The 15,780-nt window shown below is 40.9% G+C and overlaps 1 protein-coding gene across 4 annotated transcripts in view; it reads right to left on the bottom strand.

Moving 5' to 3' along the window:
* The window catches only part of cpne5a (copine Va), a 93,879-nt gene that overhangs the window by 27,330 nt on the left and 50,769 nt on the right, over positions 1–15,780 (bottom strand). For 3 of the 4 annotated variants that reach the window (XM_082517959.1, XM_082517960.1, XM_082517962.1), the window contains 7 exons: positions 12,704–12,767; positions 8,164–8,267; positions 7,842–7,946; positions 5,672–5,713; positions 5,385–5,460; positions 2,260–2,313; positions 1,647–1,708 (listed from right to left, as the gene is read on the bottom strand). In XM_082517959.1, the coding sequence (XP_082374085.1) occupies positions 1,647–1,708; positions 2,260–2,313; positions 5,385–5,460; positions 5,672–5,713; positions 7,842–7,946; positions 8,164–8,267; positions 12,704–12,767 (507 nt within the window). The remainder of the gene's footprint in view (positions 1–1,646; positions 1,709–2,259; positions 2,314–5,384; positions 5,461–5,671; positions 5,714–7,841; positions 7,947–8,163; positions 8,268–12,703; positions 12,768–15,780) is intronic. The other variant, XM_082517961.1, reaches the window with a different exon arrangement.

Below are 15,780 nucleotides of genomic sequence, written 5' to 3'. Positions count from 1 at the left end.
AGGCTCAGCATATCACTATTTACAGTCAGCAGCACCACTATCTATGACCATGAACACAGAACAGCTGTTTTTCTTGAGCAGATGACTCACTCAAACAGCCAGAGTGCTGGGTCTCCTATAGTTATTGCACAGATGCTAAAGGGTAGCATTAAGCGTTCGTGCTGTGTTTGGCGGGCTGGAGGACATGTTGGTATGCTAACAGTGAGAAATGTGATGGATGGATGGGAAAGACTGGGATGGATGTTAAGTGTTCATATACTGGATTGAGTGGTAAATGATCATATGATAATAATGATTACGTGCTGTGTTATACTGACAATATAGCATCAGTGCTAGCATAAAAATAGCATAAAAATCCTGAAACTGAGCCTACAAATGTCAATACAAGCATCTGCAATATCGTATTGCTGTTTTATTCCCATGAAATGACACCCAAACACAACCATTAATGCATAGTTAAAGCGTGTTAGTGTGGTGAAATCTGTAATTCCATGGCTTTCTAGGTCAGTGGTTACCTGAATGATAAACACTGCAGATTTCACCACCATGCAAGAACAGCTGTGCATGGATGTCACAGTGATATGATACTATGATTATGATTATTATTAGCGCAGTCAGCATTAATCTCATTAAAATGAGGTTAATACGGTGGCCCTGAGAGGCCAAACGGACTTCAACTTCAGAAAACACCTGCAAAAAGAAAAATGCTGCAAAAAGAAAAATGCTTCTTTTTGCAGCATTTTTCTTTTTGCAGCATATTTCTTTTTGCAAGTGTTTTCTGAAGTTGCAGTTCGTTTGGCCTCTCAGGGCCACCGTAGGTTAATGCCATAACTGCATTAACGCGGCAAATCTCTGCCCGTTAACAAGCTAACCGTGCTAACGTGTTGATGCCGTGCAGCCCCACGCACGGGGCGATCACGGGTAACTCGCTAACGGAGATTTGCCACGTTAATGCAATTATGGCGTTAACCTGATTTTAATGAGATTTACATTGACAGCGCTAATTATTATATTAACTGCTATATACCTTAGCTAATATTATTTTATCAGTGTGCTTAACACTTAAATGTGTAATAAACTGCAAAACAAGATTTGTTTTTAAACTTGAAATCTCCATCAAATTAAATTTTGGACACATAAAATATTCTGACAGGAATCATTAGAGTCTTATGTGCTAAAAGTTCAATTGCCTGTCTAGGAATAAAAAAATAATCCAAATGATGAATACATTTTCCAAAGCCTCTCTTCACAGCAGTCATTTTGACATGACAAAGTGGGACAGCACAGGTGTCTCTAATGATGTTAATGAAGGTTTTGTTCTATCTGCATGTAAGCCGTAATCAATGTAATTAGTCACACCTGTGTTTAAGAACTAAAAGGTCCAGTCGACAGATGAACTACTGGAAACAATATGTTACTTGTACATGTGTTAAACTCATACTAATAGGGAGTCTGCACAGCCATCATTGTGCACAATTAAATTCAAACAGTGAACTTCCAGTATGCAAATCAAATTTTTGAGTGCAGATTTGCAGTAAATGAAACTATGTGGTCATAGTTTCTGTGAGCCACTCGTAGAGGTGAAACACAAACAGCGTGAGTACATAAACAAAGTAATGTAACTTGCACACAAATGCATGACTCACCCTCCTCTGATGTAATCCAGGAAGGTGTGCTCTGACTCTACACTGAATGACAACAAGGATACCTGAGAGGGAAAAAAAGGCCCCAAAAGATTAACTCGTCCTTTTTAATTAAACAAAATTTGCCAATCTACACATTAACACTGACCTCTCAAAATGACCTATCCATGCAAAATGATTGCGTTGCCGAAGCAGCGCCTTAGAATTACAATCACTGAGCGTCAGTGTGCCTGTGGACTGATGGATGATCAGCTTGATGGATAGCTAGGCACAAATTTTAATTACAGAGTCACAGTATACGCTAAGAGCTGTAGCAAAGCCGCGGCTCATTTATGAACTTCTGTCACTATTCTTCAGGGAAAGGACACAGACACAAGTCTCTTTTATTTAGCTTTACAGACTTGAATAATCATCCCGTTTGAGGTCATGGGAATGTTTTCCCGTCTACTTAAATTCACTGTCTGGATCATAAGCTCAGGGAATGGGAATAGAAGAAAAACATTTAACAGAGTTCATGCAATCCACTTAGTGAAAACTTCCTGCTGAATACAAAAGAGAAGGCAGGCAGGGGTGTGCGTGCACAAGGAGATTTGCTCTTACAGTATCTCAGACTCACCGTCCCAGAGTTGATGTATCTCTTCTTCTTTATTTTCTTCTTGGCATTCACCACCTGGTATGAAGGCAGAATGGGAACGAAGGATAATGATAATGTAAACTTGCAGCACAATTCTTTTTATCCACCCTTGGGCAAGTAATAAAAACATCTTTTTCCTCCTACTCTATGTCTGTAAGGGTAATGGAGCATAGGGAGTGAATCCAATAACTGTAGCAGGTGAGAATGAGATACCATTGATCATGCCTTCCAGCTAAGTGCAGATAATTCAGAGGGATTTTTATAAGCATAAGCAGTCTACTGTAAATTTCACATGCATGCTGCCAGCTGTGGTGCTTATAACCACATACAGAGTGAGTGCAAGTGCACAGTTATGTGCAGTGGGGGTAGATGCATACAGCCAGGTCCAAGCTTTTGGATAGTGACACGATTTTTGTGCTTTTGCTTCTATGTACCACCACAGTGGAAGAAAGGAAATGAAGCTCAAAATATTGCTTCAAATTCAAATTTTCTGCGCAGTCCCTCCATTCCCATGCCATCAAAAGTAATTGTACAATTAACTGGTAAATTAAACTGATAAAAGGTATGCAGTTGATTCCAAAATTTGCATTTGGTAATTAGCCTGAGAAAACAAAGGCGAGCCATCAGAGAGAGCAGAAAATATAGGAGTGGCCAAGACAACAATCTGGCTAATTCTTAAAAGGAAGGAAAGCGCTGGTGAGTTCAAGCCTGGACGGCCATGAAAAGTAGCTTAAACTGAATGATCTCAGAATTCCTTTCACAACCTCTAGCCAAATCAAGAGCACCTCAACAGGGGTAGGCGTGTCAGAGCCTGCAATCACGACAAGTCTTCATTCATGTAACTACAAAGGGTTTAGCTCAAGCTGCAAACCACATGTGGCACTCAAGAACAGAAAGAGCAGATTACACTTTGCTAGGAAATGTCTTAGAAAATCTTGCCCAGCTCTGGAACAAGAAGTCTCTGGAGACAGATGAAACCAAAATTAACTAAGAGTGCCGAAAAGGAAAGAAGCAGCTTGTGATCTAAAGGAAAACACATCATCTGTCAAACATGGTGGAGGCGGTGTTTTAGCACGGGGATGCATGACTGCCAGTGGAAGTGGGTCACTAGTGTTTATTGATGATGTGACTGCTGATAAAAGCAGCAGAGACGACAGAGCTGCACTTTCTGCTCAGTTTCAGCCAAATGAAGAAAAACTGACAAGACAGCGCTTCACAGTGCACATGGACAATGACCCGAAACATGCAGTGAAAACAGCTTAAGAGCTTTTTGGCAAAGACATTAAATATTTTTAGATGACCTAGTCTTTCACCTGATTCCATCCCAAGTGAGCATGTTTTTCACTTACTGAACACAAAACTAGCCAAAAAGAAAAAAGGCAGAGCTCCCTTAATAAGCAGTGACTGAGCGAGGCTGACAGCACTTCAAGCGAGAAAACCTTGCACTTTTTGATATGCATAGGCTGTAGCCTTCGGTATGTTTATATAGCTGACATTTTGTATTAAATTACTTTGTCCAGCTACATATGCTGTGAAAATAGAGGGACTAATAAAAAAGTCTGTAATTCCTAAACAGTTGGCTTGCTTTTCTGGTTACCCGGTGTATGGTTAGAGGTTATACGCTGCACTTCAATTAGATATTGGCTGCTTCATTTCAAATCCTGTGTGGTGGTTTACAAGGGCATGAGTGCAACACTGTGCAAACACCTATAGACTTCACTAAAAACAAAAAATTGGGAAATACTTGAGTGATATCCAAGGCAAGCAGAGTGATTACAGTCTTCAGTGCAGTAAATAAAAGTTACATTTAAGCTTGCAGCCAAAAACTTGTATGCAACAGTGAGCAAAGTCAAATATCTGCACTGCTCATTCTAAAGGTCTGCACACAAACACAAAGCATGAGCCTGGAGGAAGCTGTGCAGGATAATAAAGTAAAAGGTATCCCATTCTACCCTCCTTTCGTCTCTCTTCTCTACTCTTCCTTTCTGGTTCTGTACTTTCTAAAAGCGCCCCCTGAACTCGTCTTCCAAAAATTATGCCTCACAGCGTTGTGACCATCACTCAGCCGCCAAAACTTCACATGACATCACAAAGGAATCACATTCAGTTACAGCGTCCTGTACTGACATTAGCCTGCTGTCGTCGTATGTTTACAAGCTTTCTGCACGTCACGTTGAATATACAAAAATATGCAAAGAGCTGAAAAATGTGGCATGTGACATACTGAATTTCTTTATTTCTCCATAATGAGAAGGTGGTGTTATGTCATTTTTGTCCACATCACAAAAGTCTCTGACCTTACCTGCGTTTTATATATAGAAAGGTTTGGTGAAGGGTAATGGATGCACATCCTTATGCCGTGTCAGCACCGTCTTTCCTAACCTAACTCATCAGCTTTTCCCTTACTCTCTACCTTTACTGGCCTTATTCTTTTCTTAGAGTGCTTCTATGACTGATTCAGAGGCTAATGTAATATGGCAACTGTTTTAATGAGCAGGGACCTATTCAGACTTTCTGAGTGCGATCCAAAGGAAGGAATAAGTAACATAGTTCTGTCGCATTTCCATTTGTATTCCCACCGCAGCAGCACTCTTCTCCAGTCGATCTATGGCACCACTTAACCTCTGAGAGGCTTAATAGCGGGTAGGGTGAGGACAAACAGGGGAGGCTAGTTGTTAATCTTGAACAGCCACAACTTTGCTCAAACAAGTGAGACCTGTAGAACTTCCTGTCATGAAAGAAGACCTTGCTGAGTATAAAGGGCACGCTGATTTGTTCTCAGACCGAGGCAGGTTTCTCACACTAGCATGCACAAAGGAAGCTGAGGTTTCTTTTTGTGCCATCAGAATCGTTTTTTGGCACAGGTGCTTCCAAGGTTCATTCATTAATAATTCGCACATAGCTTTGGCCGGTCACATTCAGCTCGATGTGCTGAATTTCACTTGAAACTGCGTCTGCCATAGTGGCTTCAGAAAGTGATTTGCATTCTACTTGGAAGCAGCTTAAAGCAAACGAGCTCCCTACAGCAGTCAACATTTGCAGCTTTTACATAAAGGTCCGCTGCTCTGAAGGTGATGATGGTATTGGTCGATTTTATCTCCGCTCACCTCATACACATTCAGCTGGTTCTGACCCCGACACAGCTCTTTGAAACTTGTGGTGAATTCACCGATGAAATCATGGCTGGTGGAAAGGAGACAAAAAGCGTCATCACAGCCTTGACTGGTGGAAGATAAAAGCACATAACCATTAATGTGTACTGAAAAGAAAGTAACTATAATTTAGTAGTCAGTAAGGACAGTAAAATAGCGTTGTCTATTAGGGATGAAAATTTTTTTTTTGATAAATTTCTCTTGTGCATGTGTGTGCACACGCTCCTCTGTGTATCAGTTACCTCCCATCTCTGTCCCAGTCATACACCTCCACCTTGATTGTCCTAGGAAGCACATCAAAGAGCAGAAAATGTGTTTGTTTCCTTGTGTGAACATATTAATGCCTTGCGTGAGCTACAAACTTATTATTCTTGAGGAGAAATGTTACAAAGAGCATTTTGAAAGTGACAAACCAAGTTACTTAAGCTCATTAATTGTTAGTGAAAGCTGAATTAAAGCCATCAAAGAGAGCATGCTCTGTGTTTTGCATGCAAAAGACACAAACATCTTTCTAGAGATCTAATGGTGACATTTGTTTTCTCTTTGAAGCTATACTGCGTGGCAGCCTGAGTCATGTTAGGTTTTCAAAATTTATTAGCTGATTATTAAGCACCAGTCTCAGTAATTGCCAACATTTAAGCAAGACTGACAATAATACAAATTCACAGAGCTTATTGGGTTTCTGTCTGCTTAATTTATGTATAAAAAAAATATGGTGCGGATTAGTAAACTAGCATTAAATATTTAAATGAATTGTTTTTGTGTATCTCACAGAGTAAAGAGCTGGGCGACAACACCAACAGTTTAGGTAAAGCATTTTCTCCCCACATGCCTAAGACAGAAAAGTAACCTCTTGGGAAATAGCATATTTTGCAAGTTCCCAAAATAAGTCGGTAGGAGAAAAAAACAAATGAGCAAGCCTGAGAGAATATAGGCAGAATGAGGAAGATGCCTCCTCTTTTCTTCTCAGACTGATGGAAACTAGACTAGTGGCTTGCCACCCCCATCTTCCCATCAGCTGCTGCTGTCAGTCACTTGTCAGAGGATCCAAGAGGCAGATAAGTATCGGAGGGCTACTCTGTTATCCTGACCTGAACTAATTGTGTCTGCACTATTTTTCCCAGCTAACAAATGTCCAAATTGTGTAACGCACAAAGAAAGGAGACTTCCTCTAATGGTCTGTGATGAACTCATCACTTGTTTCCCTCTAAACCAACCAGACATTCAGAGTCAGAGTTAGAAAACTTTGCAATCTTGACTAGTATGAAAAAACAAATGATTCTTGACACTCAGGGCCACTTGTGACAGATGATTTGCCTGTGATGAGTCAGCATCATTATAATCAGCAGAGTTGGGGGCAGCTCGATCCTCGAATCAATTTCATTTTAGTTTCTGAAACCAGCGTTGTGTTGGAGTGGAAATGGGAGAGATTTCACTTTCTGATCGCTATCGAAGACAAATGATTGCAAGAGATTTATCAGATTCTCATGAGGGTGAAAAATGTGACTGCAGAGAGATAGTCAATACATCATTATTAATATATTGTAAATTTTGCTGTATATTTGCAGGAGAAAAGGGAACAAGAATGAAAGACGGTAGTGCAGAAAATACAGCACAGACCAGCCTGTCTGTGCATTTTACTGGAGTCCAAAAGAAAAGCCTGTGGGGGAGAAACCAGGCCATTTCTACTTATACAATTTAAGATCAAAATCCTCAAAGGGAATCAGGATACTTTCATGCTTCTGCTCCATCTGTCTGACCCAATTAGCTTCTCCGGGCAGGTGAACAGAGACAGGATTGAAAGCAGCGAACCTTCGCTGACACCCAGTGTAGCGGAGGCCATGGTTTGACATGTTCTTCTACACACTCGCGCGGCTGTCTGGGTCTAAACATTTTCCTGCTTCTGCACACAAACACACATAGAAGGGCTCCTGTGTTGTTCCAGCCACCTGTCAACATCTTTAGACCGACTCTCCCTCTCCTCTCGCTCTCTTTTTTCACTCGTGTTATTTTATCTTCCTGCCAAAACTCTTCCTGCTCCTCGGGTATTCTGCAATGCCCTTCACTCTGAAAAGATTCAGATAAGCTAGAAGTTGCCACCAGAGAAACCAATCAGAAACCCTGCAATGCTCTGAAAGGCTCTCTGTGATTGTGGAGAAATCAATAAAGAGCCAGGCAAGGTGGCATGTAGTGCTAGTCAGCCTGTAATAATTGTCTATTTCAGCAGCGGATAGAATAACATTAGAAAATCAATTTGCTCTAAATCTGATAGCCCTGATCCACTTTGTAAGAGCTACACCACATATTAAAACTCTGCACCGCTTTAATTTTTCCTTAAAAAACAAACTCTGAGTGTGTGGGAATATTTGTTTGTCTTCATGAGACTCACCTGTACATCATCAGTCAACCTACCTGTCATAGTCTCCATTGCAGAGCGCTCTGACAGGGATGGAGAAGGGCTCCCACACAGGGTTCAGTGTGTTCTTCACCACCTCGGTCTTGTGGCAGATAGTGAACCTGGAGATGCAGTTAAAACAAACATCTCTAAAATATAAACAAACACGTGTTTGAGTCCATAAGAAAAGATTCATTCTTATATCTGAAGGAATAAATATATTTCAATAAATATTAACGTTAGCCCGCAACTTTGTTCCAGTTTTGAATTTTGGCCCACTGTGTATTTGAGTTTGACACCCCTGACTTACAGAGACGCAAATGCGAAAGACAAACTCACGTGCCATCCTCATTACTTCTGTAGAAGACCATGAAGGGGTCTGACTTTCCAAAGAAGTCCTTTTTATCCAGTTTGTTGGCACAAAATTGCATGGTGGCGTAATCCTACAGACAAAGGAGGAAGGCAGTCAGAGAAATGGAATGATGGAAAAGTACAGGATACTTTAAATCCATGCTACTGGCTGTGTTTGCCTCCCGATGTTTGTGTACACATGCTGTGTGCCAAGATATAAAAGCACTGAAGCACCAACTAAAAGCAAAGTGCTGACTGAATCTTAATAAGAGGACAGCAAATCCAAACAGTGGGCTCTAGTTTCAAAAACCTGCAAATGCATTCATTACCATTTCTTTATTATGCAACACCTGCATAACAATGTAGATGGAACACGGCAAATGAAAATACCTTGTGCTGTATAAAATAACAATAAGAGTAACCATACAGAGGCACATAAATGGATCCTAACACCCTGCACACAGAGAGGGGAGGGGCCTGTGTACAAAAGCATGTGGGGGGTGTGAGTGCAGCTAATGATACATTAGAAAGGCTGGTATTATCATAATTATACTCATTTAGGCAGCATTTCAATGTGTACTGCCACATCAAAGACAAAGAGCATGCTCCATAATGTTCTTGATTCCAGTTTGGCTCCCTGTGGTCACTCTAGAGTACAATAATGAAGCTGCATAATGGGCACACTGGACAGGTAAATGTCCACATCAGAAGAAAAGCTCTGCAAAGTGTTCTCCATCAGCATCTCAATCATCACCTTCACCTGAATGATGTTCAAACCTTCTTAACAGCTTTGTACCCCCCCCCCCCCAAACGTACCACATATGTAAATTGGGGGTCTTATTCTCACATCTTAGAGTCTGTTAAAGTTTTATGCCAGAAGACATTGAAGCTTTCAAGGAGCAAAAAGAGGAGCTGTCTTTACCCAGCTGGTCTTCAGGGCTTTTAGGTTTTGAAGTGCTGCTGTTAGATCTAAACCAGCATGGTGCAGGGCAGGGCCTCTATTGATTGCTTTGACCCACATCAGTCGGACACGGTCTGCCACTGACCTGCCTCTCGCTAACCCCCAAAAACATCACTTTTTGCCTTGGACACAGCACTACCACGGAGCTACTACATAATTCAAAGTACAATAACTCCTGCAGTTTTCTCCTTAAGAGGGGGATATTATTCTTGTCCTCATTTTCTGCCAGTACAAAAGATGGCATAAAAGAAGAGGATGAAAGGTGGGCGTAGCCACGCGCGGGTTTCATGCCGCAGATAATCCAACATTTTAAAACCTGGTATGACCAAGATTTTCATAATAGACTTAATTTTCTATTCAGTATGATCTAAAATGATTGAGTGAGTCCATAAACTTAGCAGGAAAGTATTTACAGAGGCTACATCAGAGAGCTGTATGTTCATAGACTTCTATAGGACCAGAAGACTCTTTGCAGCCACAGCTATTTCTATTTAGTGGCCTTCAGATAGAATGACACTTCACTGGCGTCATATTTCCACACTGGAAGCTATGTATTTTAACTGTATATGCAGGACTCCAACCTGCCTATTGTTCAAGGAGCTCACTAAAAAGAAGAGTGGACTAAATAAGAGTATTCAACAAGGTCCAATGTTAAATAAACAACACTTATTTTGAACTATTTGAAATAATACAGTTACTGTTTTAGAGTCCAAAAGAATGAAATTGTTGCGCTGGAACAATTTAAAGAATGAGCTAATCTGATTACACCACAGTTTGAATCCTTTCACTGTGGTGGAAATGTTGAAGCAGGTGAAGAGTAAAGCTATGATTAAAACAGTCAGCGCTGGCAGCTGAATAAGATAAGATAAGATAACTCTTTATTGTCATTGCACAGTCATACATAGTACAGTAGTACAATGAAATTGGAATGGGTTGCTATATATCCATTTTCATTTCCTACTGTCATTTTCAGTTATTACCTACCTTTCTATCCAGCCTGCAATATCTTTGCATTTTCTACCTGCAGTGTGTCAAGCTCTCCCTCTGTGGTTTTTTCACAAGAACGTTTAATTTTCCAAGGTGCTGTTTGGTGCATTAAAACTAACACATCATGTTGGGAAAGTTTGCTTAGGTCAGATATGAAAGCCCTTAAAAAATAGATCCGTAGTATAACTGTCCTGTTTAACCCTGACACAGCTTCTACAATTACACTATCATGGCAGCACAGTGCCCTAAGCCTTCATTAGGCATGGATAACACATACCCACATCGGAGCCTAGCAGTGTTCTCTCATTAAGCGAGGAAAAGGCAGAACATTCATTTCAGCCACTGAGGTTTAGGAGCAGCAGGGGAATAGTGACTTCAGTCTACATCCTCCTACCAGTTTCTCTGCTCTACTAAGATATCACCGCATGGGGTAAGTGGCAGAGCAACGCACACTGCCACTTACAGAGAGTGGGGTGGGTCTATTCAAAGAGATACAAAGCAATGCACACAGTGCCTGAATTCATGTTACACAAGCTTATGACATCCTTGGGATTGCAGACTGTAGTGAATCACAAAATGAATCATAAGCTTCGCGCATCACTCCATTCATCCGAGCATTCGTCTATTATGACTGTAAGCCACAGGTGAAGGATTTTTTGTCAATGTAAGGATGAGCGTTATGTAAGCTCAAGAAGTGAAGAACGTTTGCTTGATAAATGAAAAATGTTAGTGTAATCAGGGTTTTAATGTTACCAGAGCTAGTTTAAATTCATTCAAGAGGTTTTGTGTTATTTTATTTCATTTAATTTACTTTTTCCATATTCATAGGACGTGAGGCTGTTCTGTAAAGACTAAAAAGCCTCTGTAGAAAACTTGTGGTGTCAAGTTTTATAAACAAAATCGCCACTTTGTGAACAATTGTGAGTCGAACTGATAACCAGGACTGAGGTTTACAGCTTCCATATGTTAAATGTTGTGTGGTTTACTTTTATTTAAATCAGACAGAGCTGGACCGTGTGGAAGATGTGAAGCGAGCCAGCCACTGCTCTGCACTCCTATGTGCCAGAGGCAACGACAGCCAAGAGGAAGCCTTTGATCCATGCGGAGGCTGTTGCTCTGTCTAATGATACCTGGCAAATCCACCACGAAGGTGAGAGCCAGCCCAGTTCTCAATTCACAGTCCCTGCAGAACTTCCCCAGTCGATTCTCCCTCTGCTCGTCTCACTTTCCCCAAACAAGAGTTGCAGTGTTTACCTCGGGCGATGCTGCAACTCAGCTGCCTCCATTTATTGGTCACAGGTGGATTATAGAATAAACAACAACCAGATGGATGGTGGCAATCCAGACTGTAAGAATTCACAGGTGTGGTGTTGTGCTGACAGCGCTGTCTTCTGAGTCACGCTTTTAGTACGTCGTTGCTTTCATTTGCCTGTTCTTTTCTCAAACCTGAGACATTTCTGTTCAGGGTTAAATTCTGTGTATACAGGGCAGGTCTGCGGTGACATGTCTAGTCGGTGTCTCTCTAATGGAGTCTGGGAGAAGGGAAATCATCATTTGTACCAGTAACGATCATTTGCATTTATATTACTGAATCGCCTCTTGAAGAGGTGCTTTGCATTGATGATGCTAACTCCTATCATTCGCAGATCCAATGCACCTGATGACTCACAGCAGCCCTCCAATGACTGTGAGCACTGACACTTCAATCCAGCAGTGCAGAATCAGTAATGCTTATCATGGTGGTTTCATTATCAGCATGTCTTATCAGTCTCACTCTAACAGGAGACTCTTTATTTGTCAGGGAATAAACAATAAGAAAAAAAAAAACACCTAGTCAGGTACAATGATTGTTAAACAAGGTGCTTTTTTAAGCTAAACAAGTATGTCAGGAAATTAGAAACCACTGAATCATTGCTTACATGTATTAGGGAATCATAAAACATTTACAGAGAAGCTCAAGGGCTTTTTGTTCAGCCTCTGAGGGAGGCCGGTTGTTCCGGTCAATAAGTCCTGCTCCACTGGCAGCAGTATAATGTGATTATTTACTATCTTCATTTAGCAGTGTGGAGAGAAAGTCAATGGGCATTAGTGGACACAGGTTATTAACGCAGACTCATGGATTAACGCACACTACATAGGAGCAAGTGCCTGTTTTAGTGATTGAAATGAAGGCGGTCTCATTAAATAGCTATTCAACCTCATAGCATATCCACTATGTACACAAGTTCCAAATGGCAAACGCAATTGCAAAGTAACACGGCATATCCTGCTCGTTTAATGGGGACAGTTATGGCACAATATATCTCGCTGGAGTAAAGGATATTAAATATCCCACTTCACTTCAGCGGACTCGTGAACATTGCTAAACACGGATAATGGAGCAATTCCATGCAACGCAGGCGATCTCACAGTGACGTGTCACAATTTAACAATTCGCTCATTTAAAGTCAGATGTAATGATGCTTAAGGGTCGAGTTCACATGAGACAAGTGAACACTGCAAAACATTTACTCTGACACTTAAAGTGTAAACAGTTACAAAAACAAAAAAAGTATGATGGTTAAAACTTTTTGGACTTACTCGGCAGTTTCCAAGCTCCTCCGCAGACAAGATAACAGTTCCACATTTCTTCCCGGGTATACCACTGTGAAAACAAACACATATCCTTCTCTCATCCAAGTAAAACTTTCACAGCGATCCATTTTGACCATTTTTTAGATGTTAGCAGGTGAACAATTAGAGGCATTGTGTTGCATTTTGTTATACTAATCCATGATGCCAGTAAACAGCAAGAATTGTCAGTAGTTCTAGCATCCTCTTTTGTAAATTCCACTGAATCCGGTTATCTTTGGGAAAGGGGCCGAAACATCTAAGTGGAGCTGAAACGCTTTCTTGTGTCTTTCTATTCTACAAGTTTGATTTCACACCTTCTGAGCGATAGAAGAGGAAAGACCACAGATAAGATTCATGGATGTAGCGAAGGAGGACACGCACAGGGCTGGAGTGGCAGAACAGGACACTAGGGATAGGGTGAGATAGAGGCAGAAGATTTCCTGTGGCAACCCCTAAAGGAACCAGCCATATAAAGAAGAATAACCTTTTTGAGAGACAGAAGTATCAATAATTAGAAATATTTATGTTTCTAAGATTCTTCTTTGTTTGAATTGTACAATAAGGCTTCATTTCTGGCTTATTTTCACATCCAATTGTATTTTAAATTCAGTAGTATATAGAATTGCAATGTTAATTTAGTATGACAGTGTGACAGCTCTAATGAGCACATTATTCCTTTTTCTCCACCTTAAGTGAATCAAAAACAAGTTATAAATATAGGCTCCCAAGTTTTCAGAGCAGTGTGATATCAGACTGCTGAGAAGCCGAGCTCTTCTGATTCCCGATTGCCAGCACCATATTGAGACTTTAAAGCTGCAGTTGTTTACCACTGATTCACGCTCCAGCAGATGATCAAGACATATCGCAGCACAAGAGGCGCTCTCTGCATGTCTGTGTTTCCATACATCACCTCTTCACTAAGCTGCCAATCCAGTGGCTGATTCTAACAAAAATAGAGACAGTCTCACAGTTTGTCCTAAATGTTATTTGGCTGTATTTTTTGAAGCGGAACAAAATGACTTTTTTTCCCCTGATATCCAATCTAACCAGCTCTCAGCATCCACTGAAGCTGTGAGAAGAAGGCAGAATCCATTCGACCCAACACGGAGCAATACACCATATCTGTTTTCCAATCATACAATAGCATTCCAGCTGCTACAGCTCCCATCATCCTTCTGGATAAAAAAGGAAATTACACGAGTGTCCTGCTGTGGCCTTAGCTGGAGACCAGTCATTAGAAGGTCAGACTTGCTGTGACAGACTTGTTCATCAAGCTGTGATAGCTGATCTGAATATCAGTACTACTACATACATACTGCTAAGCAAGAGGCAGCCTTTGACTATAATGGCAAAAGTTCCTTTATTCATAACATCAATCTCAAGCACGAACCTAAGTGAACTTTCAGAACTGGATTATATCAGAGAACCAGGGCCTGCCTGCACATGAGATTTCTGTAATGTTTTTAGGACGTATGGTACGAGGTGTTTTCCATTCATCTCAATCAGGTTTGCCAGGACTGCATCACAAGAAGTAAAGCTCTATAAAACCAGTTGTCATGCTGTGGAGGAATAGTTCTCCAGGCTTCTCTTGTGCTTGAAGGACATCTGGCCACTCTTCCATTAAGAATATTTCAGACTAGAAATGTTCCTCTCAGGTCTTTGCCAGATTTTTCTTATTTCCTAAGAATATGATTTGCTGTTTATCTGAGGTACAGATAAGGACACTGCAAAGTAGAGATATGCAAAGTTTTCAGCTAATGGTTCTTTGGGAATCACCTTTCAGCTAAAGAAAGGAACAACGTCTGTGTTGTTGCAAAAGCCTGTTAGTAACAAAGTGTCTAAAGATGAGATTTTAAATTGTCTGTTTGCCAATTTGTCTAAGATGTAAAGACAACACTGGTTCATCCCTTGAGTTAGGCGCCTTTGTCATGCTTGAAATATTCATAGGTCAAAAAAGTGCTCAGATACAAGCAATAGACTGAAAATGAGTGAAAAAGCAGCCAATGCTCAAAGAACAACTTTGAAAGACCTTGAGCAAGCCTGGACAACTATTGCTCATGACCACTTTACAAATTCTTTACATTTAAAAAAGTCCAGCTCCTGGGTACTAAAATATAAAGAAATGAGGGTCTGAGAGAGTTTTATACAGTACTGTACCTCAACACAAATCCACTTAGCACTGAATTGTGGCTGCTGCATCTGCTTTCATGAGGCAAAAGGAAAAACTGAACTCTCACGGAGCAGGTCTGCTTAGTTTTCGGGCTTTATCTTGGAGGTCCACAGAGACCCGTCTCAGGGTGAATTAACTGTCCTTGAATTATTGATGCTTTACTCCAAGTCACCACCGTGCAGTTTGATGGTGCCTTGAAAAGCGAGTAAAGCTCTAACCAATGATGCCAGTAAACCCTGCACGCTCCACAGGTCACATTATCTCCCTGAGGTCACAATAATGTTAGATATTCCTATTAAACCAGGAAATGAGATCCAGCAATTGGTAAAGTATCAGCTCCAGGCACGTTTAGATGCACCACCCTGCTCTAATCTCTGCGGCAGAGAAGAGAGCAGGTACCAAAAGGGCAATGGTCTTTTAAATCAGGTATGCATTATTGAGTTTGCAATTTCCCCTGACAATGACTAGTTAACATGAAGAGCAAGCAAGCAAGCAAGCACTGAATGGATAAATACAGTTCCTACTAATTATCGATCAAACGTGACTTTGGGGGTTTTTTTCTCTAAATTTTTCTGCTCCGTGCTGCGATGTGACTGCAGGTGATACAAAGTGTCCTGCATCAGGAGGCTTCATTCTCACAGCACTCATATACTGATGGTTTTTCAGTGGGGAAAATGCTTTGATGATGAAATTATGTGAAATTTTTGGCTGTGGTCCTTCTTTCCTGTAAATCCCCAATGAACACAGTCTACATTCTGTCAGCTGTAGGGAACCAACAGGATTTAATCAAGTTGGTCGTGTAAGTGCAAAACACATTTGTAACATTTTTAAACGAGTCCGGTACAACAAGATGAAGCTATTTTGTGATGTTTCA

This window comes from Aulonocara stuartgranti, assembly GCF_965226115.1.
Source record: "Aulonocara stuartgranti genome assembly, chromosome: 20".
NCBI classification, from domain to species: Eukaryota; Metazoa; Chordata; class Actinopteri; order Cichliformes; family Cichlidae; genus Aulonocara; species Aulonocara stuartgranti.
The sequence above is the reverse complement of the archived record's forward strand: the minus strand, read 5'-3'. Positions and strand labels throughout refer to the sequence as shown.